The sequence below is a fragment of the Borostomias antarcticus genome (genome assembly GCF_949987555.1).
Source record: "Borostomias antarcticus genome assembly, chromosome: 1".
Classification (NCBI taxonomy): Eukaryota; Metazoa; Chordata; class Actinopteri; order Stomiiformes; family Stomiidae; genus Borostomias; species Borostomias antarcticus.
The window spans coordinates 31,070,174-31,096,369 of record NC_140234.1 but is presented as its reverse complement, the minus strand read 5'-3'; the positions used below and the strand labels follow the sequence as shown (position 1 = coordinate 31,096,369).

Below are 26,196 nucleotides of genomic sequence, written 5' to 3'. Positions count from 1 at the left end.
CTTGGGGGGGGGGTCTGTGCTGATGGTCCTGGAGTCAGAGACATGCTTGCCCAATTTCACATGTTGCTGTGGAAGTCTGTGATCCACCTGCAGGTGGAGTTGGGCATGCACAGCTGGGAGAGAAGGATGGTGTTGAAAGTAGAGCTGAAGTCCACAAACAGGATCCTGGCGTAGGTGCCTGCGAACTGCAGGTGCTGGAATGTAGGGCCATATACTGCGTTGTCCACTGACCTGTTGGCTCTGATGGCAAACTGCAGAGGGTCCAGGAGAGGGTCTGTGATGGATTTGAGATGCAGCAGAACAAGATGCTAAAAAATCTACATTATTACAGAGGTCAGAGCGATGTCATTGAGGCCAGTGATCCTTGGTTTCTTGGGGATGATGGTGGAGGTCTTGACGAAGGCTGGTAGGCCGACATGGCATGTCTCTAGCTGATCAGCACAGTTTCAGCATGGAGGGGAAGGTAGTCTTGTCCGGCCACTTTCCTGGGGTTCTGTCTCTTGAACAGACGATTCACATCCTTCTCCAGGGAAAGTGGGGCAGGTGTGGAGAGGTCTGGCCGGGTCCCAGCTGGGGGAGGGGGGGGGACTAGTTGTTTATCAAATCTTAAGTAGAACTCGTTCAGGTCGTTGGCTAGGCGTGAGTCGCCAGTGGACAGGGGGTATTTGAAATACGTATTTCGGTTTGTAGCCTAGTTCGTGATCTGTCTGAGGCCTTTCCAGAGGACACATTTCCTTTTGAGAATTGGTGTTGGAGTTTCTCAGAGTACCGTTGTTTAGCTTCCTTCACAGCCTTGCTTTGAACCGGTCCTTATATCCCCACTCATACGTACTTCCTCTTTCTCCAGCTCTACCATGATTGCGGAAGAAATTATTTGATAGGCAATAAGGTGTGGATATAAATGTGCATTTTCCAAAAGGTTTCTAGACACAGTCTATTACACCCAGCACCTGCATGGCATGGAGCTTATAATAAGCGCGGGGTAGTAAGGGGAGGTGCTTTTATCTCCTTGGCAACTGTGCTGACGTACAGTGAAACCCCTCCCACCACGAGCTCAGTAATGAGATAAATTATCCATGAGGCCGTCATCGCATTTCGACGTAGACGCGCTTTCGATAACTCACTCGTTTTCAGAGCAATTTCGTTCAATCGGGAGGTTTCACCGAAACAAATTGAAATATAAACTTAACAGAATAAACCACACGTCGACGTATGATAAACGAGGATTATAAAGTCAGATTAAGGGTGACTGTATTTTAACGGAACCAGCTAGCCTACGTGCGCCCTCCCGCATATCACTTTCGTCAGCAAGAAACAACCACAAGGGGATCTCCTCCCTATTTTTTCGCAAGATCATTTTAGATATCTTTATTTCTTTATACTTTTGTCAGTAAACCGTTAGGCGTTTCTCTTAGGATCCTGTTTCTATTTAGATGGCAAGCTTCCCAGACTGTGTAAAAGAAAATGAAATAGGTAAGAGATCCCTTTCGCTGTTGGGTTTGGGGGAGGGGTTGTAAAGCATGCATAAAACCAGAGAGCTATAGGCTAATATTTACCTTATAAGGATGTTGCTTTTTATACATTTTCAACATAATACACTGCCAATGTTAAAGTTTGACACGTAATGCTTAAATGTAATGCATAAAACAAATTTTTAATAGATAACAAAACAATGTTTGCTTTCTCGAGAGCGGTAGTTGTCCACATTTTCAGACGACATACTCCAGATAAACAAACAGTTTAGGCCTTTTCCTCTAAAGTGATGTTATATATTCATCATTCGCATCAAATTTAGGTCAAGTCTCTAGTCTTCTATTTCCGTCTACAAGCGTCAAAACCTCACCCGCACTCTAACATGATAATCCACCCATCATGACCTGTACACAATTGAATGATCTTAAATAACTTTCCTGGTAACTATTTTACAAATGCTTTTAGTGCAATGTAATCTGAATTAAATGTTATGGTCATGACGGGTCATGACGCCTCTGGTCTATGTCAAACAAATGTTCACAGCAATGTTTGAGCTGTCTCTGATTTGTATTTTTCCCACAGGTAAGGCAAAGTTCATTGGTGAACTCTTAGTACCTGTTGCTCCCTTCGACCAGAAGTCCGGTCGGGAGACCTGGACCGTAGCTTTCGCACCTGATGGATCCTACTTCGCTTGGTCTCAGGGGCATCGCATCGTGAGGCTGGTTCCTTGGACAGAATGTCTAAAGAATTTGTAAGTACTGTATACCCTGACCTGGCTGTACCCAACACGGAAGGATAGATGAGAGAAAGTGTTTTTGTTTATTTAAAGCTGCAGTATGTAAGATTTCCGACATTTTGAATATTGCTTTATTACTATGATGAATCTAGAGGCCAAGCCTCTAGTGATTGAGCCCCTCTGTGTAAATAATTATATATAATTATTATTATAACAAAAAAGAAGAAGAAGTAGCTTGGAGGTGTGGCCACACCTGGTTGAAAGTGTGCATGCGTGCTGAGATCCAGGTCCAGGATCCTGGTGCATCACCAATAACAAACGCAGAAGAAGACAGACCATTTTTCACAAGGCAGTTTTCCAGAGGTCAAATAAGATATATTAAACATGTTTATTAGCTATTCTGAGAGCTCTAAACCCACCGCCAGGTATGCTGAAAGCCTCCTGAGTGAGTGAGTGAGTGAGTGAGTGAGTGAGTGAGTATCTGTGAAACTTCTCTGACACTTTGTTGAGAAGCATCACTTTTTAGAAGAGCGGGGGATACATTTTAGGACAGCTGGTCTACGGAGAGACAAGGGACTGTAGATACGAAGAGCAGTAGCTCGTCCAACGACCGTATACCTACAGTCCCGAAAGGGGCTAGTTCATAGCTAACCCCTGGTTGTTAGCTCATTACTAGCTCGTAGCAGGCCCATAGCTAACCCTTGGTTGTTAGCTCATTGCTAGCTTGTAGCAGCAGGCTCACAGAGCAGAAGTTGCATACTACAGCTTTAACTGGCATAAAGAAGCAACAGGCTTTTCGCATTAACTTTTATTTTAGAAGCACTGGTCTAGAGTCTCATGTGGCAGAGACTGCAGTCAGGGGAGGATGAGAACATGGTGGAAGTGGCGTGTGCTGCGCCGTGGCCTGAGTCCAGCGGGTATTCGGCTGGCGCATGCCCTCGTTTATTGTCCAGCATTCAGACCCTTTCAGTGTTTCCTCGCCCAGTGCTAACGCAGGTCACCCTGCTGCACGGCCCTTTTCTGTGCAACTACAAAGGCCCCTACAAATGGGTTTGCCAAAAATATCATTGTACACATGTCCTATGACTGAACGTTTTAGCAGTAGGTTATTGTGCCTTTTGGAAATTAGGGCCTTATTTGTTTTGCCTTTGCTGTCACAGTCTAGTGTTTAACATTGTTGTGTCTTGTTAATAGTTACATAAACCTCATGTGTCACTTAACATGTGGTGCTGGAATAATGTGATGCCAGCTATAGATTGAGCTGTCTTCAGAACCACAGAGCCAACTGTTGATAAATGTAACAGATTGATTCTTATAAATCATTTAACTCCACTCAAGTAATAATTTGTAAATGCCTTACAGAGAGAATAGCTTGTATAAAAACAGACTTTCGTTTTTCATGGGTGTTGGCTTTGGAAATGTTTGGCAAGAGAAAGCAAAACACAACAGCTTGAGATTTTATAACCTTATTGTTGCAGTAAAATACACATTTGAAAGCTAATTGCCATGTTGTGCAACATGTCTGGTTGTAAACCTGCTGTTAACAGATAGGCGTCTGTTAACAGATAGGAGAAACACACTGAATCAAAAGAATTCCATAGCGTTTTTACAACAAAAAGCCAATCCACTTTGCTTTTTTTTGTCAGAGGATAGATAAAAACATCCGCTACACCTTCGATATGACCTCTGGAATCTTCTGAATTCTGGTACAGACAAATTAATCTCCCTCTGGAATTTTCTAGAAGTTCATTTGCTGGTTCTCTCTCCACCCTGAGGGGAAACATAAAGAGCTCAGTGTGTCGAAGCTCCGAGCTGCCAAGGACACGTGGCAAGTTATCTGCTGCCTTCCTGCTTAATAAAGCCTTGTGATAATCTCAGAGATGGTAAATAAAGCCTTGTGATAGTCTCAGAGCCTAGTTAATAAAGCCTTGTGATAGTCTCAGAGACTAGTTAATAAAGCCTTGTGATAGTCTCAGAGACTAGTTAATAAAGCCATGTGATAGTCTCAGAGCCTAGTTAATAAAGCCCTGTGATATTCTCAGAGCCTACATGTAGTTTGGCCGTCCGTCCGATATTTGTTAATGCAGTATCTCGGGAACGCATTGACGGAATTTCTTCCCCTTTGGTACAAATGTTCAATGGCACTCAATGATGAACTGCTTAGATCGTGTGGGTCAAAGGTCCAAGTTCAAGGTCACTGACCTCACAAAAGGTGTTTTTGGCCTGCTGAACACAATATCTCAAGAACGGCTTGACAGAATTTGTACATATTTGGCCAAAATGTCCAGTTGGACTTAATTAGATTAATTGGATTAGATTTTGGTATTCAAATGTCAAAGGTCAAGGTCACTATGACATCACAAAAGGCACTTTTGAATGCTAACGCTAAAGCTAACATATAATTATAACACTAATGCTAGCTTTAACTAGCTAGCATTAGCATTAGAGTTTGCGTTAGCTAGCTAGCATTAGGGTTAGGTTAGGTTAGCAGTTAGTTAGGGTTAGGGTTAGTTAGGTTAACTGCAACTTGCATTGTTGGGTGGAGGCATTTAGCTGCTACGTGGTTTTTCTAGTTCCACATGCCCTAGTCTTCTTCTTTTTCTAGTTCCACAGCCTAGTTAATCCAGTCCTACATGTTCTCATTCCTACTGACCTACAGTAGTAGTGTTGCAGTACTGAGGGCCCCCTGGCCCCTGTTGAGAAATCTAAATTGTTAGTTTGAACAGGAATGTCTCACCACACTGACTGTCTCTCCCCACCCCCCTCCTGACATTTTTCCATCTTTGCTCTGTATTCCTCCTCTGTCCACGCCTCCCTCCACCTCCGTTTCATACTACTTTCCGTTCTCCTCCACCCCCCCCCCCCCCCCACCCTCCTTTCCTCCACTGCTCCCTGCTCTCTTCAGCTCTGCGGGCCACGGGACCCACACCCGCGGAGCCAGCCCTCGCCGTGGGTCGCGCCAGAACAGCGATGGGGGACCGGCTGCGCCGGCGGCCAGCGAGCCTCGCGAGCACACCATCGACTGCGGTGACATTGTTTGGGGCCTGGCCTTCGGCTCCTCCGTGCCAGAGAAGCAGAGTCGCTGCGTCAACATCGAATGGCACCGCTTCAAGTTCGGCCAAGACCAGCTCCTGCTGGCCACAGGCCTCAACAACGGCCGCATCAAAATCTGGGACGTCTACACTGGTGAGAGAAGAACTAGTGAACCTTTTTAGTGAAAATGTTTTTCCCCCTGTAGCGTCATTTCATGGATCAAGTTGATCTGTGACAGTATTGATCTGTGACAGTATTCTGTGGTCGCCAGAACCTGAGAACATATCTTGAAGCATAAACCTATGGTAGTCAGATTTGCCTTTAGTGCTGGTTTTACTGCAGGTTTTTCTGGCAGTGAAAGCTGGACCACAGACTTCAGTAGTTGCCAAACTACAGCATTTTTAATAGCAGTGGACAGCATTAAAGAGAGTAGACAAATCTAGATTACGTAAACCCCCCAAAACTAGGTTTTTCCTAAAACTAGCTTTTTCCTAACGTTATACTGAGAGAATGGTAATTGTTAAGCCTCAACTGAAATAAGATCTCAGTCTGGGATCTGCCATATTCCTCTCCTCCAATCCCCTGCCTGATTTCTGGTTTCCAGGAGAGACACAAACACACACACACACACACACACTCACACACATAGACCGTCAGAGATACACACACACACACACACATAGACCGTCAGAGATACACACACACACACACACACACACATAGACCGTCAGAGATACACACACACACACACACACACACACATACAGACTGTCAGTGGGGGTTATATACGGTGTTGACACAGGCTTTAGCTCTGCTGGTTCTGCTGAAACACCTGATTGACGATGTTTGCTCCCTGCTCCTCCCCTCCACTCTCCCATGTGGCTGCAGACTCATTGCTGACGTTAAAAGGCCGTCGAGCCCCTCTTTCTCTCAGACTCATTGGCTCTCTCATAAACACGTAGTCAAGGCCCTGCCCTTTGAACTTCCCCTTGAATGTTTATCGACCCAGAGCAACGCATACATTCATGCCTCCATATTTACCAAGGTATTTTTGAAGGTATTCATTACATTACATTAGTCATTTAGCAGACGCTTTACAATAATTGCAAAGCGACTTACAATAATGTAGGAAGTCAGTGTACCAGAACTCACAAGTACATCTCCTCCGTACATCTACTTCTAAAACAAGTGACTAAGAAAGAGCATAATCTAGTGCTAAAGCCAAAGTGCAATAGTAGCAAAATAAAAATACAATAGATGCTTACGAGGGAGGATCCTGGTAGTACTTCTTGAAGAGATGAGTTTTGAGCCTGATGGGCAGTGACTCTGCGGTCCTGACGTCAGTGGGCAGTTCATTTCACCACTGCGGGGCGAGGACGGAGAAGAGCCGTGACCACATCGATCGACCTCACCGGCCTATTCTGGGCCTGTAAAAGCAGTGTTTAGGGTCTACAAAACAACAGTCTTTAATTTTCAAAGTATAATTTCTCATTTTCATTCTTTATTCTGTTCCTGCCAGAGCATCGGGAAATTAGGATGACACTTGCGTAGGAGCAAAATGCTAACAATTTCAGCCCTGAGTTTAATAACTTAAGTACTCATTAAAGGGCACCACAAGTATTTGTACTACTGAACTTTGGAACTAAATGGGAGGGTGTATCCTTGAAAAGGCACCATGACAAAGTGTTAAGCCCTGAACAGTCATCTGAGTGCCCTTGCTTAGTCGGCTGAGTTTGATGGGGCCGGTCCCAGAGGCACATTGTCATTGGCTGAAGATGAACCACGGTATCTGGGTTACTGAAATCTATCCAGATCCTCAGCTCACTTCAACCACAGTTTGTCAACAAGCCAGTTGACGTCACATGGGCTTTACGGCTTCCAAATAACTCCATAATTACATGCATTATAGACGATTTCCCAACAAATGTCACAAAAATTAGTACTTTTGTTCTGATGATGCGACAGAATGAGTATCATAGTAACTCTTTTTCATAAATGGAATAGGTGAGCTAGCGGCATAACATAGTTTCAGATTACACTGCCTACTTTCTTTATCCCGTATTGACAGGCAGGATTACTTTTGAAAGGACCTGGCTGGTTCACTCACAGTTTGTGTGTCATTGAGATCACCATCATGCAGGTCTCCCGTCTTGGTGGTGCCAGACGTTGGGAAATAGCTGCTGTAATTGTGTGTGTCAAATGACATGTGACAAATGTGTCAGGAAGAAACAAATTGCAGTGATTAAATCTGGATTTTGCTGGTGTGGTGTTTTGTATAAAGGCAACATAGCGAGCTCAGACTTCTAAATTAAGCCCTGCTCTAAATTATACAAGTGCACAGTCAAATCTAGTGGTATTTGTGGGAAGTCATGAAAACAACGGTCTCTTTTCCAAACACATCTGTTCTTTCTTTTTTTCTTGTTAAACTCTGTTTTAGGATTTTAGACTAGATGCTCTTTTTCGTGACTCATACTCACTCTTATATTTCACTCTAATTACTCAAAGTACCCACCTTTTCTCAAAATTTCAGTTCTTTACTTTTCACATTCACCCTTATTCCTTTGTTCACAATTATTTGACTATTATGAGTGAGTATTCCCTTTACTGCTTTCATAGTTGTTTTATTAGATGCCTTAGATAGAGAGATTAGATTCCTTGGAAGTCTGACTTCCCATGCATGAAAAATCACCAAACTTTGCACATAGGTCCAGTCCTATGCCAGAGGTCCTCAACTGGCATAGGGAGGCAATAGTCCTGATGGTGGCGCTACAGCAACCGTCTAAAGTTTAAAACGTAAAAAAAATCATAACAAATCAGCTGTACATGCTATCACTTTGCAACCACCACCAACATGTAGGCCCAAGTGAGCAGACACTCCCATATGCTTTGAGCTGGCAGGAATTATGAAGTCCATCACTCTGTTTTTCTCCAAAACTGTAAAGCCTATCAAACCTTACTCCTCCCACATTTTTTGGGTCAATTGAAACCCCAATTGCTACACTACATCATCAGACTGCCCTCCACAAACGATCTTCACAGATTTTTGAAATCTAAAAAATTGAGCCCACAGCGCATCAAAATGTTTTACTGTAAACAGTACTGCATGCAGCTACTGCAAATACTCGCTCAATAAATCTCCAATGCGCATGAAAAAAAATTCAACATTTTCATGACATGGTATGTGTAGCGTGACATTTTTCAGAATTGTATGCGTCTACTTTTGGCACAGGCGGACATTTTGGGCTTGGGCCCTGGTTTGCTACAGTATTCTATCAAAATCCAATATTTTTTTCATGTAAAACAAAATGTGTGCTTACAAACAGTAGTTGGACTGAACCAATGTCAACCAATAATATGACATCCCCCCTCAATCTTCAACTTTCAGCAACACAGCTAAGATTCATTATTTGGCTAGTTAGCAACAGCATGGCATGTCTTTGGGTGTTTGCATTACACTAGTAATTTAGCTGACACTTTTATCCAAAGTGATTTACAATAATTACATTTAACATAGGAAGTTAGTGTACTACTATTCACCAGAACTCACAAGTGCATCTCCTTTCTAAGCAAGTGACTAAGAGTATAATCTAGTGCATAAGATAAAGTGCAAAAGTAAAGTAAGTAAAAACTAAGTAAAAACAAAAAAAAACAATAGGTGCTTAAAGGATAGGTTCACTGAATAACACTTTAAGCCCTATTTCTAGAATTCCTAGCATTGTTCTGAGACGTACAGGTTAAATTTTCTCAAATGCCACCACCCCAGACCTCGGGCTGATTTTCGAGTGCGCACGCATCAAGTTAAGGTATAACAAGTATAGGGCTTCTCGTAATATCGTAAAAAAAACAATGATAAACATGCACTTCAGACTCAGGAATGGCATGGTGTAATCTTACCAGGCCCAGGATGCTAGCTCTGTATTGTATCGGAATTCGAGGAATTTAATTTGGTTTTGATACCGTCGCTATAACGAGGTGCAGAAGTTTACATTGTGAAAGAGGAGGTAGTTTGTTCGGCGAAAAAAAATAGTTCTATTTGATTTTAGCTGTTGTTTCGAAATTCGTATGGCGATTAGCCTACCATCTACAGGAGAGCATCCTGGGCTTGGTAAGATTACACAACGCCATACCTGAGTCTGAAATGCAAATGTTTTTTTTAACAATATTACGAGAGGCCCTATACTTGTAATGTTTACGTGATGCGCGCGCACTCGAAAATCAGCCCGAGGTCTGGGGTGGTGTTATTTGAGAAATTTTAACCTGTACCTCTCAGAAACATGCTAGGGATTCTAGAAATAGGGCTTAAAGTGTTATTCAGTGAACCTATCCTTTAAGAGGGACAATCCTGGTAGTACTTCTTGAGGTGAGTTTTGAGCCTATGGCAAAATATGAACAGTCCTGATGTTGGTGAGCAGTTCACTGTGTGGCCAGGACAGAAAAGAGCTGTGGCCATGTCACAACCTCAAACCTTGTTCCATCTACCTGTAGCAGTTAACAGGAAAACATATGCCTGCACCAGTTTGTGTATATATGTGTACACCTAGACCCTCATACTGTATATTTGTCATTTGTCTCCTTCCTCCTCTTACTCCGCCCGACCCCGACCCATTGCTGCGCAGCAGCTATAAGTAATTGTTCTATTTAACCCTTATTTATGTAGGGAGTCCCATTTGAGAAGCCCTGCATACAAAAACGTGTACATAAAACAAAGGTACAAAAATACAAAACAGTTGAATACGAAGTACAATATACAGAAGGTGCAAAGTTGTTACATGAAAGCAACTACAAACATGGGAACAAATCTCCCAGGTGTGTTAACCCAAGCGGTCTACGCCAGGACCTACGCTCATGAAATACATGTTGTGAAATCCAGCATTCCAATCCTCAAGCCATGACAAATACCTCAAGATGTGAGGAGTAGAAGAGTTTTTGACTGAGAGTAGCCTTATTAGTACTCTGAATCTGATTGGGTATATATTTGTTCTTGTTTTGATTGGTGTTTGCAGGAAAGTTGTTGCTGAATCTGATGGACCACACAGATATAGTGCGAGACTTGACCTTTGCCCCTGACGGCAGCCTTGTGCTGGTCTCGGCCTCAAGAGACAAGACCTTGCGAGTCTGGGACCTGAAAGACGATGGTAAGAATGAGCATCCATGGTGGTTGTTTTGTTGTAAAACATATAGACTTGGTATTCCTGTGAACCACTGTTAAAACATCCATGCACTATGGTTTCCTCAACTCTATTTTGGCATCAGTTTTGTGTTTTCAAGCATACAGTGTTCATTATGCTCTGTATGTACTGTAGGCTCTCGTCAGGGTAGTTTTGTTTGCGATCTGCCCAGATGCTTTTTTTATTATTTAAACCTTTATTTAGACTCGAAAAATCTCTGAGGTTTCCCTCATTTCCAGAGATGACGAGTGTACAGACAGAGAAATTACATACAACAGGGATACAGAGAAATTACATACAACAGAGATAAAATCAGCTAAAACATTTACATTTAGAAACACAATAGCCAGACAATACCCGTTTAAATTCAGCTAGGGAAGGAAGCCTCACCATCTTTAAAGAATGCTGAAGAACATTCCAAGAACTAGGGGCAGCAATGGAGAAAGCTGACTTCCCAAGCTCAGAGAAAGCATATGGGGCATTTAGCAGTAACAAATCACTGGATCGAGTCATGTAAGTTCCAGTGAACCATTCTAACATGGAGGAAATATAGAGTGGCTGCTTGCCAATGAGGGCCTTGAAAATAAACAAATACTGTACCAGTGCCAGTACCTTACGCCTTTCAGCTAGCAAGGACCAGCCTACCTTATCATAAAGTAAACAGTGATGAGTGTTGTATTTTTCACCAGTAATGAACCTCAGGGCTGAGTGATAGACTGAGTATAGAGGTTTAAGAGTTGTAGCTGCAGCATGCCTATAAATAATGTCACCATAATCCAAAAAGATTAAAAAAACAGATTCAACAATCCTCTTCCTACTAAATAATGGAAAACTAGATTTGTTTCTATACAGAAAAACAACTTTCTGTCGTAGCTTTGAGGCAAGATAGTCAACATGGTATCTTAACGATAATTTTTATCTAGCCATAGGCCAAGATATTTATATTCCGTGACTCTCTCAATAAAGGAGCCACTTACAGTGGATAATTGAATATTATCAATGTTGACATTCCTTGCTCTGGAAAACAACATAAATTTGGTTTTACCAGCATTAAGAACCAGCTTTAGGCTAATTAGAGCCTCCTGTAAAACATTAAAAGAAAGCTGTAATCTTTCCACGGCCAGCTGTAGAGAGTCAGCAATACAGTATAGGACAGTATCATCTGCATATAAATGAGCATGACAGTCATTCAAGGAGGAGACAATGCCATTAATAAAAATTGTGAAAAGGACTGGACCTAATACAGAGCCTTGCGGTACACCCTTGGATACAGACAAAAATTCAGATTGTACATTACCTGAGTTTACACACTAGTGCCTATAGGACAGATAATCCTGAAACCAATCACAGGCACCACTATCTAAATCAATATGACACAATTTCTTCAGCAGCAGATGGTGATCAACAGTGTCGACACAGTGCTTTTTCTTGTCTAGTGCAGTAATTATATCATTAGTGATCAGGGTAATGGCTGAGGTTGTACTGTGGTTTGCTCTAAATCCGGATTGGTGAGGACTAAGCACTGAGTTATTACTAAGGAAAAGTTTGAGTTGGTTATTGACTAAAGTCTCCAAAACTTTAGCAAGACATGGTAACTTGGAAATGGGTCTATAGTTGTCTAAAAGATCCCTATCACCTCCCTTATGTAAAGGGATCACTCTAGCAGATTTCCAGACAAGTGCCAGCAAGCTTCACTAGTGTTTTTTAAGGTTGAGATACTGTATGTGTTTGACACACAGACTCACTCAAACATAGCCAGGGGTTTTCAGGGATTACTATTAAGTTGATTTTTCCCCACTGCTTTGGAATCTACTCCCCCTTCCCAAATAATGGCTCACGTGCACCTTGGCTAATGAGGCCCAGCCGAGCATGTGGGGGGAGTTGGCCTCTTGAAAGAGAATGTGGGGCAAAGCCATATATCATGTTCTGGCCTAAATTCCTCTTTGTTAGGGAAAGACACTTTCCAGTAGGTTTTTTTTCTCCAAAAACAACCATTATCAATTGTTGTTTTAACCAAAACAGACATCGATGAGGAATAACATTTTCTCAAATTACCTCATTCTTAATAATCAGTATTTAAGAACACTTAATGTAATAGGATTTGATGTTTTCAGACCAGGAAAGCCCCAACGTTTCTATAATTGATTCAGTAAATTCTGCACACTGTTTGTTATACAGAATCATAAGGATGACGAATGTCTAACGACTAACGCGCTGGTATACAGTTACACCTCACCTGACCTAACATAAGTTCTGTTTGCCCCTGTCACAGGAAACATGGTGAAGGTCTTGCGGGGCCATCAGAACTGGGTCTACTGTAGCGCCTTTTCACCAGATTCCACCATCCTCTGTTCGGTCGGAGCTGGTAAATCGGTACGTACACCTGTTCCTTTCTCCTCCTCTCTCCTTCTTTTTGAGATGGGTTGTTTGCTACTCTGTGCTTGTGCTTGTGTACAGTAATGCTTGATGAAACCTATGGAACATTCCACCCCATTCCCACCTCCGTAGAAACTGTACCTGCTGATCGGTGTCCTTGATAGCTGTACTACAACCTGCATGCACATTCTGTTTGGTTTGGCTGGGTTTTGTTAGCAGTGTTAACAGACTTGTTATTGTAAAATGTAGACAATAGAAATGTACAGTACGGCTTTTTATAAGTTTAAGTAGCCTTGTTCTGCTTTTGTACTGTTTCATGTCCTCAATTCAGAATCCATTTATTGTTTGACGCAAGAGACACAGAAGTCTTGAAAGCAAATGCCTTGCTATGTAGATGACAGCCGACTGATACTGACAAAGACCGTATGTGTGATAAACCTTAAAGAAACAACCAAAGCACATGTAGAATAAGACTTGTTTTTAATTGTGGCCAGATTGCCCAAACCAATGTAGTGCACATGGTTTAGAATATACCACTGTTCTCTCTATGAGCAGGGCAGTTACTAAAGCCAACACCTCTTCCCCCTTTTATCCAGGGTACTAGGGTTTGTCAGCCCCAGGGTACTAGGGCTTGTTAGGCTTTTATCCAGGGTCCTAGGGCTTGTTAGGCTTTTATCCAGGGTACTAGGGTTTGTCAGGCTTTTATCCAGAGTACTAGGGCTTGTTAGGCTTTTATCCAGGGTACTAGGGTTTGTCAGGCTTTTATCCAGGGTACTAGGGTTTGTCAGGCTTAGGGTACTAGGGTGTGTCAGGCTTTTATCCAGGGTACTAGGGTGTGTCAGGCTTTTATCCAGGGTACTAGGGTTTGTCAGGCTTTTATGCAAGGTACTAGGGTTTGTCAGGCTTAGGGTACTAGGGTTTGTCAGGCTTTTATCCAGGGTACTAGGGCTTGTTAGGCTTTTATCCAGGGTACTAGGATTTGCCAGGCTTTTATCCAGGGTACTAGGGCTTGTTAGGCTTTTACCCAGGGTACTAGGATTTGTCAGGCTTTTATCCAGGGTACTAGGGTTTGTCAGGCTTTGTGTGTCCATACAGTGTGTGTCTTGCTCTCCCTGTCACAGGTGGTGGCAGAGCTCTTTGTGTGAGTTGGTTTTGAAGGGAGCGCTGCGCTGACATTAAGCAGCCGGGGTCAGCGGTGCCACCGCGCCTGGGGACGTACTGTGCTCTGGCACCTGACACGCCAGGTCGGCCCGTACGTAGGTGCTGCTCCGTGTCTGTCTACCTCTGCTGTCGCAGTTCCTCCTTTTTCATTTCAGTTTGAAAGTCACTCAGATGGTGGTAAAAACAACAACAACAGCCTTTTACCTCCGTCCCCTCCCTTACACCCCCTGCCCCCCCCCCCCCACGCCTCCATCCCTCCTCCCCGACTTCACCCCAGATCACAGTAGCTCACTTTTTGTTGGTGTAGTCGTTTTTATTATCCATTTAAATCAGTTAGTCTTCAGTATCATTCACCTTCAGTTATGACATTTTATGGTTTTCATGGTTAGTTTTAGTGAGCACTTCAGTCACTGTAGTTTAGACCTGTAGACCTCTCAATCTGATTGGTGAAGAGCCGTTGTATATTCATGATATACCACGGGTAAAGCCTCTTTACCGCTCTATTTGAGTTATTACTGTTATTACATGCTAATGCGATAGCTAGCTAGCTTTCTATCCATGTGTAATACTGTGTCTGGCTGCCCTTCTTCCCCGGGCCCAGGGGCAGCCAGCAGCACGCCGGGCCATAGTGCCACGCCCGCTTAGCCTCTAGTGGACGGGTTAGAGAGCAGGGCTCAGGGCACTGTTGGCATAAATGGAACATGAAAGGACACTTTGTGCCTCTGCAGACTGCCTGCATCTCTATAAATGTCTGCCTTTGTCCAAAACACTCTTCCAGTGGAAAAGACACAATGCAAGACAGTGAATTCCCAGCTGCCTTTTTAATTTAAGGGCAACAAAAAAACGTTAACATTGTTTAGAGCGGTCAATGTTTCAAGACCTGGAGAGGGCGATACATTCACAGATGGCTGAATACCAGTAATACAAAACATTTCAAAAACCAATCATTGACTAAAGTGCATAAATTCAATCAAATAGTTTCCTCTAGAAATGCTAGTGTGGAGATGGGCACAAACAAAAGAGAGGAAACTGGCAATGACCGTTTTGTCCTCCATTTTTTAACTGGTTTTCCCTCGTTCGGTTGCCAGCAGCTGCTGCTGTTTTCTGGCCCTGACAGTGAGAGAGGGTGCGGCTGGGCTGAGCTGCAGGCAGCAGCCACAGGCGTCAGGGGCCCGTTCATATCCCACTGACAGGGGAGGAAGAGGACTCTGTAAACTAGACAAGCCCCTCAAATCATCAACATGATGCTGGTACGGCACTTAGCTGCTCTAGCTGAAGTGTTGTTGCACTTTTGCTCAGGTGCAATGTTTGCAGTACCCGACATTCTCCCGATTTAAAGAAGCAAAAATTTTAACAAATTACACTACACTATGTGGCCTTTGTAACTATGCAATGCTATTTTTTAAAAGACTGTGATTTGCTAATTTATGTGAAGGTATGTTTCTCCTGATCATGCATTGCGCTGGAGCAAAGTAATATTTAAAACCATGGCTGACTTAAAAAAAAAAAAATGTGCAGAATGTCAGATCTCAGTTGCAAGTGTGTGTGTGTGTGTGTGTGTGTGTGTGAGAGTGTGAGAGTGTGAGAGTGTGTGTCAGTGTGTGTGTGTGTTGCCAAAGGCATCAATCTTTTGGCCATCAAATGTTCTTTTCTCTTGCAGTATCTGTCTCTCCCTAGGCCTCCCCGGCGACGTGAGCCTATTAAACTCACGTGAACTAAAACTCTCAAAGAGGAAACCAGTGGAGTAACATTATGTTAACTTAAGTTACTACTCGTTTTTATTTTCTATTTTTCTGTGTAGTTTTTTTATTCAACGAAATGTAGTATTGTTTAAACATTGTAGTTATATACTGATATATGGAGCACACTGTATAGTCGTAGCTGATATGGAGTTATTGGTAACTTTGTAAACAGAAACAATTCATAGTGTCATTTTGTAACGTAGCCTGGCTGATTGTCTAGCCTGTGCTGGATTTGTACTGTTTGGCCTGATGAGCTTTAAAATAACACTGAGCGTTACTTTCAGCTTACTGTTTAATTCCCTTTAAGTATGTCTCCTGATTTTGTTTTCTTATTTATGCCTTGAGTTTGTTTTTAAATTGGTAGTAGTAATTTAAGTGTGTGACATATCCCTTCTCTTGCTTCATTCTGGTGGCTATAACATGGACGTTTTGCTTCTGCAGGTTTTCCTGTGGAACATGGATAAGTATTCCCTGATCCGGAGGCTGGAGGGTCACCATCACGATGTGGTGTCCTGTGAGTTCTCCCCGGACGGGGCTCTGCTGGCCACTGCTTCCTACGACACTCGGGTCATCGTGTGGGACCCCCACATGGGCACCATACTGCTGGAGCTGGGGTGAGACTCGAATACACACACACACACACACACACACACACAATGCACAACAGCCTACCACCACCTTTCTATTATAAATAATCAGGACTACAGCTTATCTCACTCTTGGGCAATCTTTCAAGCATTGCCCAGGGAACACAAATAGGAGGTCCTTGCTTTCCAAGGCGAAAGTCTCATCTTCCTCTCTCCTCCCTCCCCCAGGCACCTCTTCCCTCCCCCCTCCCCCATTTTCGCAGGCGGGGCGAACGACCGCTGGGTGCGCTCGGTGGCCTTCTGTCACGACGGCCGCCACATCGCCACCGTCACAGACGACAGGTGAGGAATCAGGCTGGTCAGCAGACTTTTCATATCTTACAAACGTGCGACTGCACAAGGCTGCGCTCAGCTACCCCGAACTAGAGAGCCTGGCCTCAGTAGGCCCCACTTACATAAATAATGGTTAGATGAGAGTATTGGGAATTAATTCAATGCAGATGTTTGCACTGGAGTACCCCTCACGTTCTGACCCCGCCCCTTTTCCAAGATGGCAGCATCCCCATTGTCTGTGCTGAATGTTTGTTAGTGATTGGTCTTTTTTGTTGGTTTTTAGCACTTTTAACATCCATTTTAGTAAGTAATAGTCTTTATTTGATCCTGGCATTTTCTCATTTTACCGTTTTGTGGACCTTTTGGAGTTCTACTGGCTCTGTGGTCTATGGCCTGAATTTCTTCCCCTGACTGCTGGGGAGCTGTCCTGCTCTGCTGTGCTGACTGAGGCCTGCTTCTACCTGCTCTGCCCTGCTTTGTTGCTGTAGCTGAGGCCTGCTTCCACCTGCCCTGCCCTGCTGCTGTAGCTGAGGCCTGCTTCCACCTGCCCCTGGCTTTCCTGGTCTGGCTAGGCTAGGTTAAGCTGAGCTGAGCTAAACTAGGTGTGTAGCAGCACTATGTTGCCTAAAGCTACTCTCGTGCTTGCTCTTCATCTGGGATTATTTGTCAGACAACACCTCGGCAAAGCTGATGGTCTGGCTACCAGTGATGTCTTTGTCCACTCTGAGCATTCGGATGGTGGAACTTCTGGAGCACTGACCCCATCGGATAGACTTTACCAAAAGCTGACGTTCTACGGCATAAAATGCGCTCTCCCATATGCCCTTTTGACTCTTGACTCGCTAATTTCGAAGGACTGGAGTGGCCCTGCCCCCCAGAAAAGCAATTCGTCTAGAACCCATGTGAAAAAATCATCTTCCAGACTGTTAATACTGTTATTGCTTCTACTCTCTGGCAATGTTAACATTAACCCTGGTCCAGAGCGTTTTTCTGCTTCTTTGCAGCTTCAGCCAACTCCGTATGAGTTTAGCTGTAGGCAAGGGCTGGGTTTTCTGCATGTTAATGCTAGGAGTCTAGTGCCCAAATTAGATATTTTCAAGACCTGGTTTTTAGTTGCTAAGCCTGATATTGTAGTAGTTTCTGAAACCTGGTTAAAACCGACCGTCACTGACAATGTTATTCACATTGATGGTTATAATGTTTTCAGAACTGACCGTAAGGGCAGAGCTGGTGGTGTTGCAATATGCACTGCTGAGAATTTACAGTGTTCTGTCCTTCACTCGATTTCAATACCAAGGCAACTTGAGTTTCTAGCTGTCCAAATAACTATAGCAAATGCTCCTCTCACTGTTATTGGCTGTTATAGGCCTCCCTCGGCTATCAAAGATGCAACCACAAGCCTTACTGAATGGCTGTCTAAGTTTTCTTCTGAAATCATCTTAATGGGTGATTTAAACTGGGACTGGCTGAGTGATAAATCTTAAGTCTTAAATTTAAGCAGGTTTGTGATTCTTTGAATTTAACTCGGCTTATTGAAAGCCCTACTAGAATAAACCCTGCCAAACCCAACAGCGATACCCTTATAGATGTCATTCTAACAAATGCAGTTCATAAATATGTTTCTGTTGGTGTTTTTCCTAATGATATCAGCGACCACTGCACCATTGCTTGCGTTAGGAGCACTAAGTTGCCCAAAGCCAAGGGCCTTATTGTGCTCAGGCGCTGCTTCAAACACCTTTCTGAGCAGGCTTTCCTACATGACCTGGTGGAAGTTAAATGGCACCTTACAGCGTTAATTCCATCTGTCGATGATGCTGTCCATTTCTTTACAGATCACTTTTTACTGATTATTAATAAGCATGCCCCCCTTAGAAAATTTAGAGTCAAGAATAGAGACAATCCATGGTTTACTAGAGAATTAACCAATCTTATTCATGATCGAAATAAGCAATGGTCTTTAGCCAGAAAGTCAAACACTGCTGATGACTGGCTTCTTTTTCGTGTCCTCAGAAATAAATGTTCAGCTCTTATTAAAAAAGCTAAAGCCGATTACTATCTGAGTTTAACCACTGATAGTTTTAACGACCATTCCAAGTTCTGGAAAACAATTAAATCACTTCAGAACAAGAAGGTTTCTAGTCTTCCATAAAAACTGAAGGTCAGTGATGCTTTTATTTCTGACAAAAATGATATGTCTAATGCTTTTAATGCTCATTTCAAAAAGGCTGGTCACATTTTTGATGAGCAAAGTCATGATTTTCTGCATGGTCGTACCCTGAGTCATAGTCTTACACGGTTTGCAATCAATTGATCCTAAAAAGTCCGCCGGGCCTGATGGCCTAGACCCTTTCTTTTTTTAAATTGCAGCAGAGATTATAGCACAACCAGTTACTGATATTTATAATCTGTCCCTGTCAACTCATACGCTGCCAGTTGTGTGGAAGCAAGCTTTTGTATCGCCCCTCTTGAAAGCTGGTGATCCCACTGACTTGAATAACTATCGACCCATCTCAAATCTTTCTGTGTTATCAAAGATTCTTGAGTCCTTAGTTTCTGCTCAGCTAAAGCTTTTTCTAAATTCACACAACATCCTTAACCCTTTGCAATCTGGATTCAGATCAAAGCACAGTACTGTGACTGCCAGTCTGAAAGTCCTAGATGATATTAAGGCTGCTTTGGATAGGAAATCTTTTTGTGTTGCACTGTTTATTGACTTAACCAAAGCATTTGACACTGTAGATCATCACATTCTGTCTAATGTTTTGACGGTGTCTTGTTTCGGACACAATGCCATTAGTTGGTTTCAGAGTTATTTAGCCGACCGTACTCAATGCGTCAGGTTGGGCAGTACTGTTTCTGACCCTGTCACCCTGGAGAAGGGAGTTCCACAGGGTTCTATTTTGGGTTCTATCTTTTTATTATATGTAAACAATATTTGTAATCAGATGCAATGTTCAACCAATCATATGTATGCGGATGACACTATTGTGTACTCATGTGCTCCTTCTCTGGATATTGCCGTTTCCAATCTAAAATTGGATTTTATCACACTGCAGCATGCACTTCTTGATTCCAAGCTGCTTTTAAACGGTATGAAAACCAAAGCAATGCTCTTTGCTCCTAAGTCTTTGTCCTCCTGCCTCTCCATTGACACCCTTGACGGTGTCTCTGTTGAGTTTGTCGACACATACAAATATCTGGGCTTTTGGCTGGACAGAAATCTAAACTTTAAACATCATATTGAAGCCCTAACTAAGAAACTGAAATTTACTCTTGGCTTCCTTTACAGACTTAAAGCTTGTTTTTCAACATCTTCTCATAAAAGGTTGGTCTCTGGCTTATTCCTGTCCCAGCTTGATTACGGCGATACCATCTATAGATTTGCCTTTCCCACTGTTTTGGCCAAACTTGACCCACTCTACCATGCTGCACTGAGATATATATCAAACGCACCTTATAGGACTCATCATTGCACACTGTATAGCCTAACTGGGTGGCCCTCACTTACTATGCGCAGGATGCAACACTGGTTTATATTATTGTATAAGGCCATTTTAGGCAAGCTCCCTCGGTACATATGTTCCAGTTTTGTACCAGTTTGTGACTCTCACAACCTCAGATCCAGTGCCTGGATACGGTTCCAAGTACCTGCTGTGCGGACTGAGGCTGGAAAAAGGAGCCTTTTTTATTCTGGTCCTTGGTCTTGGAATGACCTTCAGTCAAGCCTCAAACTGATGGCACTTATTCCTTTAGCCAGCTTTAAACTGAAATTATCAGAAGTCCTTAAGACCAGCTGCTCATGTAGTAATATACCTTAATTTCTTATTGTTCCCATGTGGTCTACGCCTTTTCTATATTTAGTTGTGTTGTTCTCTGTATTTTATATGTCCTTGTGTCTTTCTATGTGAAACTTTGCTGCCTTCTTGGCCAGGTCAGTATTGTAAAAGAGATTTTATCTCAATGCTTTTATCTGTATAAATAAAGGTTAAATAAAAAATAAAGTACGTTTGTAAGAGCTCTGAAGTTGGTCGTGGAGGCTGTAGGTTCATATTCATTCCCTAAGTGAACCGAACTTATCTGCAAAGAAACCTTTATGGGTGCACAACAACAACGCCTCACACCGTGAGCCACAGAGAAGCCAAGGTCTGGGTGTTTTTCTCTGGTTAGGCAGCCACTGAAGCGTCAGAGGCAGAGAGGAACTGTCGTTGCAGGGCCCCCTTTGGAACAGTCACATGACCGTCACATGACGGCCATTAATCACCAGCTGACGCCTGGCTTCCTGCTGTCGGTGGCCACGCCCTGGCTTCCAGTTGGCTGGGCTGCTGAGTGTTGTGTTTTCTGCAGAGCGCTCTCCAGTGAGTGGGAGGGGACAAGGGAGGGGAGCGAGTCACAAAATGGTGGATGGAAAAGCATTCCCTGTAGGCAAGGCTGCGGTTAGGAATTTGTTTTGCTGTCATCAGTCTGATTTGGTATGTGAGGGAAATCATATCAGTTTCCATTCAGTCAGTATTTTAGAGGTTGACTAATGTTATGTGCAGAAAATAACTTCCTCTTTTTAATGAATAAATCTCACTTGGAGAAGAAAAATCTAATCTATATATATTTTCTGAAGTTCTGCATCAGCATCATGTGATTTTTGTGCCACTGTTGTTGGAGTCACACTCTCCCCTCTCCCTCTTCTCCTGCCTGTCTCCCTCTCCCTGCCTGTCTCCCTCTTCTCCTGCCTGTCTCCCTCTCCCTGCCTGTCTCCCTCTTCTCCTGCCTGTCTCCCTCTCCCTGCCTGTCTCACTCTCTCCCTGTCTGTCTCCCTCTGCTCCTGCCTGTCTCCCTCCCTGTCTGTCTCCCTCTCCCTGCCTGTCTCCCTCTCCCTGCCTGTCTCCCTCTTCTCCTGCCTGTCTCCCTGCCTGTCTCCCTCTCCTTCCCTGTCTCCCTCTTCTCCTCCTGTATGTGTCTCTCTCAGACTGGTGCGTTTCTGGAGCATTGATGACCGCTCCCCCCAGGCTGTGGCCCCTCTCACCAACGGCCTCTGCAGTGCCTTCTCCATCGACGGGAGCATCCTAGCTGCTGGGTAAGACACACGCACACACACACACACACACAATTGGAATGTCATGTTCCATTCACATTAGCATTCCGTTCCACACATAGAGTTGTATCTGGTGAATTAGTGTTGAACAATGCATTCTGGGAGTTGCACCCACGCCGCACCCATAGCCCTAACTGGGTGGACTGCGTTGTGTCTCTGTCTACAATCTGCAGGGCAACAAACAGCCTTGCGATTAAAAGATATCCTACAAGGGCAAGACAAAGACTTTCCTTTTGAAAGCTTTTGACTCAGTGAGTCATTGACATGTATATGATGGCTTTCTCTCTCTCTCTCACTCTCTCTCTCTCTCTCTCTCTCTCTCACGCTCTCTATCACTCTCTCTTTCTCTCTCTCTCTTTCACTCTCTCTCTCTCACACACTCTCTCTCTCTCACTCTCTCTCTCTCTCTCTCTCTCACTTTCTCTCTCTCTCTCCCCCTCTCTCTCTCTCTCTCACTCTCTTTCTCTCTCTCTCTCTCTCTCTCTCTCTCTCAGGACCCGTGATGGCAGTGTGCATTTCTGGGAGTGCCCACGCAGCATCTCCAGCCTGCAGCACCTGTGTCGCATGGCGCTGAGGCGGGTCATGTCCACCCAGCAGGTCCAGGCGCTGCCTATCCCCTCCCCCCTCAGCGACTACCTGTCCTATCGGATCCTTTAAACCCCCCCCCCCCCCCCCCCCTGTCCTCCTCCCCGCCGCATGCTGGAAACCAAACAACAACAACAGACGTTGTTCACACTCAGATCACCCCACCAGGGTGACCTCTTTTTTTTATTTTTTTTTTGCATCTATTTATTTTACCACTCTTAATTGGCTGGTGGTGGTGAATATTTCGGTTGTTTCTGTGGCCTGTCACCTAGAGATGGCCTTACAGCGTGTAGCAGCCCTGTCGCCTCCTTACTGTAGCTGATCAGATCCCACTGTAACTAGAAGTGTGTTCTAGCTCTGGGTGACTCGCCTCTTTCAAGTTGGAACAGGGAGCTATGTAAACGCTGATGTGTTATCTCATCCCGCTTATGCTGGCCGTTTGTCCGAGCTCCGGGAGACGCCGTGCGACTGCCGGCTTCGCTATAAAGATTGAGTGTTTTGAAACGGTTGAATTCAAAAAGCTGTCAGAGAGTGGGGCATGAAGGGAAAAGAGAATGTGTGTGTGTGTGTCTATGTGTGAGTTATGTGAGCGTGTGTATACAGCCAGTTTGTTTTTGCATGTACATGCAAATCTGAACGTGTGTGTACTGTATGTGTGAGCGAGCCCTCTTGCCTGCTGGACCCTCAGGTGCCTTCCCCACGTGCCTCTGCCGGCTCAGAAAGGGATAGTTCAAAACGGGATGGATGGTCAAATGTCTACATGATAGGATAAACAAGCTAAATGTTGGACTATCCCTTTAACGCGCTTTCCTCACACTTTGCTGCCTCCCGTTTAGTGCAAAGAGAGCCTGTAGTCTCCACACTCGCTCATTACCACCTGAGCGACTGCCTGTAGTCTTCACACTCCTCATGTTTGACCTGCTCAATACAACCTCGACCACAGACAGGCCTTAGCTGGCTAATGTATATTATTACTTGTACAAAAATCTGTATAGGCAATTCCATGTGTGCAAGTGTATGTATATATCTATAATCTATATACCTGTATATAATTACATATCAGAGGGCTTAGTATGTTTTTCTTGAAATGTCTTTTTTTTTTTTCAATCTATACTTTTTGTTTGTGTATATTGCTTCCTGTCTCCTAATGTGAAAATCTGTTAATGACTGAACGACACACAATGTGTTATGAGAGACCAGCTTGTAGTCTGTACTCCTTCAAGAAGAGCTCACACCGAGACTGTGAACGTATTATAATGTGTTATAGTAGCGAACCCTAGGACGTTAAGTATGTCAAAAAAGATCCCATGAAACTTTTATGGTAATTTCCAGCAGATGGTTAAGATGAACCATAATCATAAGAGTCTTATTGTTCTGGTCCTCCTATACATTGTTCTTCACTGGCGAGGTCTGTGAGGTCTCCATCCGGTCGCTGAATTGTTTGTGTGACACTGATATTTTGTGGCCATGGAACACTGCGGTCATTGCAGAAAATTCCATGATAGCTAGGGAATAAATTATTAAATTTCAAAAATCCGTTCACGACTAGTATTGTCTACCTTTCCATAAGAAGTGTTCAGTGTCCAACTATAACTGTAGTAGGCTAATTGAATGTGAGGCTAGCCTCCTAGTGCTGTAAAGTTATAAACAGACCTGTCATAGTACATGGGACTGAATACAAATATCTATTCAGAAAGATTGTGGAGAAGGTCAAAGTTGAATAGTATTATTCCACTAACTGTTTTCTCATACTATCTTTTGTTGACCAAGGGGTAGTGGATACATAGTTGGTATCGGTCATTCTTGGCAATAACGTCTCCTTGTAAAGTGCTGATGCCAAAGGACCCTACAGTACTTGATGATCTGTGTCTCTTCATCGGCTATCAGTTTGTGTTTTCCCTCTCATGGCTAAACTTGAAAATCGTTCTGTACATTTAGGTTGAATTTGTTTTCTCTTTTTCTGATCTTAGAGCAATGAGGTGTGGTGTCTATGAAACTGGTTTGGGTTGTGTGTATCGTGACTCTTTGCTGTCATACTATGTGTTGCTAGATGAATGAGTTACATTGCTGGATACTCAGTCAGTCTGGCGGATGTATGTATGTATGTATGTATGTACAGTATGAAAACCTTAAGTAATCAGGTCTATAACCCACAACTGCAGTGAAAAAGACAGTGCTCTAATGAATGCAGTATGCAGCAGTAAATCTTGAATATGTCTAATTCAGATGAATGTATAAAATCTCATGTACCCATCTTTTCTGTACATTTGCTTTTATAGTTTAAATAAAGCCTCTTTTTTGGGGGGAAATTTAAAGTTTAACATCTTGCCCCTATTGTTTTGTCATTTAAAAACAGGTGCAATAGAGAATTCAATGACAACATAGATTTAACAAAGGCAGGAAGTAGGGAGAACAAATTGTCAGGTAGAAGGTGGGAATCTACATATAATGGGGGCCACATTGGTCATTCAGCAGCACATTTCAGTTTGGGAACAGTGACCCTGTCCTGACAGTGCAATGTCCAACTCCCACCCCCTGTGTTTCAGCTTTCTCAGCTGTTGTAACCTCCTCCACAGGGTGGAATGCTTCCAGAATATTCTCCAAGTCTGAGGGAAGGGGGGGATATCCAGATGTTCCAATTAGTCTACAGTGTCTGCTGTGGCACCGATTTGTAATGTACTGTTTAGGCCAAGTCCAGATACAGCAAGCGGCAGATGCTGTGTGTTATGCTGTGTTCATCAAGACAATGGTATCTTGTTGACTAAAAAGCTTGCTGCACTGCTATAGTCACAGAAAACAGAACTGAAACTAAAAACATGATTTATTACACACAAATTGATGTTTTTTTCCCCCCAACACTGATTCACATAACTAACCATTATTCTACCATCAGTCTTTTGAGTGTATGGGAAGTCTTTGTATTTTCTGTCCTCATAATGACCCAAAAAGAAGACTTGTCATTGAAAACTTTGTAAACCAATGATACACTAGCCTGATATCAGACACAATTGTCAACTCGTTACACTCCGTTGAGAACAGTCAACGTTGGAGTGAGCGGATTCATACGTCTGGACCCAGCCTAATGATACACAGTATCAAATGTTACTGTTATATATCAAGTGCATTTGATTTTATGTGATTGCAGTATATTTCAAATGCATAAACTTTGAATGAAAAAAGAACTTCAAGAGAGAAAAACGGTCGAATCAACAATTTATTGAGCGAGCCTAACACATGGGTCAAATCTCTAGGCAATACTGACGTTCTCAGGGAGGTGCCGAGTTTATATCCTGGCTTCAGGCTTCAGGCAACATGACAAACAAATTTGCATACAAGGGATGTTCATTTAACACATATATGGTCACGAACAGTTCAACTAGTATTCTAAATGGTCAATGGGTCAGCTGAGCTCTGCCCCCCTCCGGACACTGGGGCTGAGAATGAGTCCTTCCTGGGATCATGTTACAAACTGTAATTTACTTCACTTCAGAAGCGACCATTTGCTATCTTATTGACTCAGGACAGGACAAAGGAATGCTGACTCAGAGACAAAAGCCATCTGTAACTCACATGTTAAACTCCTTAATTTAACACAGTTCCAACTATAAGTGGTTTATTCATTATTCTAATAAAATTATTACTACATAAGAGTAATACAGATGTGATTAATGTAATACAGTATAATACAGTATAAAAATATACTACATGATCATCTTTATTGTCCTCGAAGGGCAATTCAGTTGCAAACAGTAATCAACATACACATCATACAGAATTAAAAAATAGAAACATAGATAACATATGGCCAAACATACAATGGGTGTCATCATAGTAAATTTGCAATGAGCTATAAAACACGAGTCCATCAGTTCTTTGTCATTTGCATGTAAATAAAATTATTGTTTACCTACTTTTG

General features: G+C 43.1%; 1 protein-coding gene across 1 annotated transcript; it reads left to right on the top strand.

Moving 5' to 3' along the window:
- The first annotated feature begins 1,095 nt into the window (after positions 1–1,095).
- On the top strand, positions 1,096–24,601 carry wsb1 (WD repeat and SOCS box containing 1). Its single transcript, XM_084442685.1, has 9 exons — positions 1,096–1,473; positions 2,056–2,224; positions 5,115–5,395; positions 10,246–10,377; positions 12,683–12,783; positions 16,131–16,303; positions 16,505–16,618; positions 21,570–21,677; positions 22,190–24,601. The coding sequence occupies exons 1-9, from the start codon at positions 1,434–1,436 to the stop codon at positions 22,350–22,352; spliced, it is 1,281 nt and encodes a 426-aa protein (XP_084298811.1). The 5' UTR covers positions 1,096–1,433; the 3' UTR covers positions 22,353–24,601.
- Positions 24,602–26,196: the final 1,595 nt, after the last annotated feature.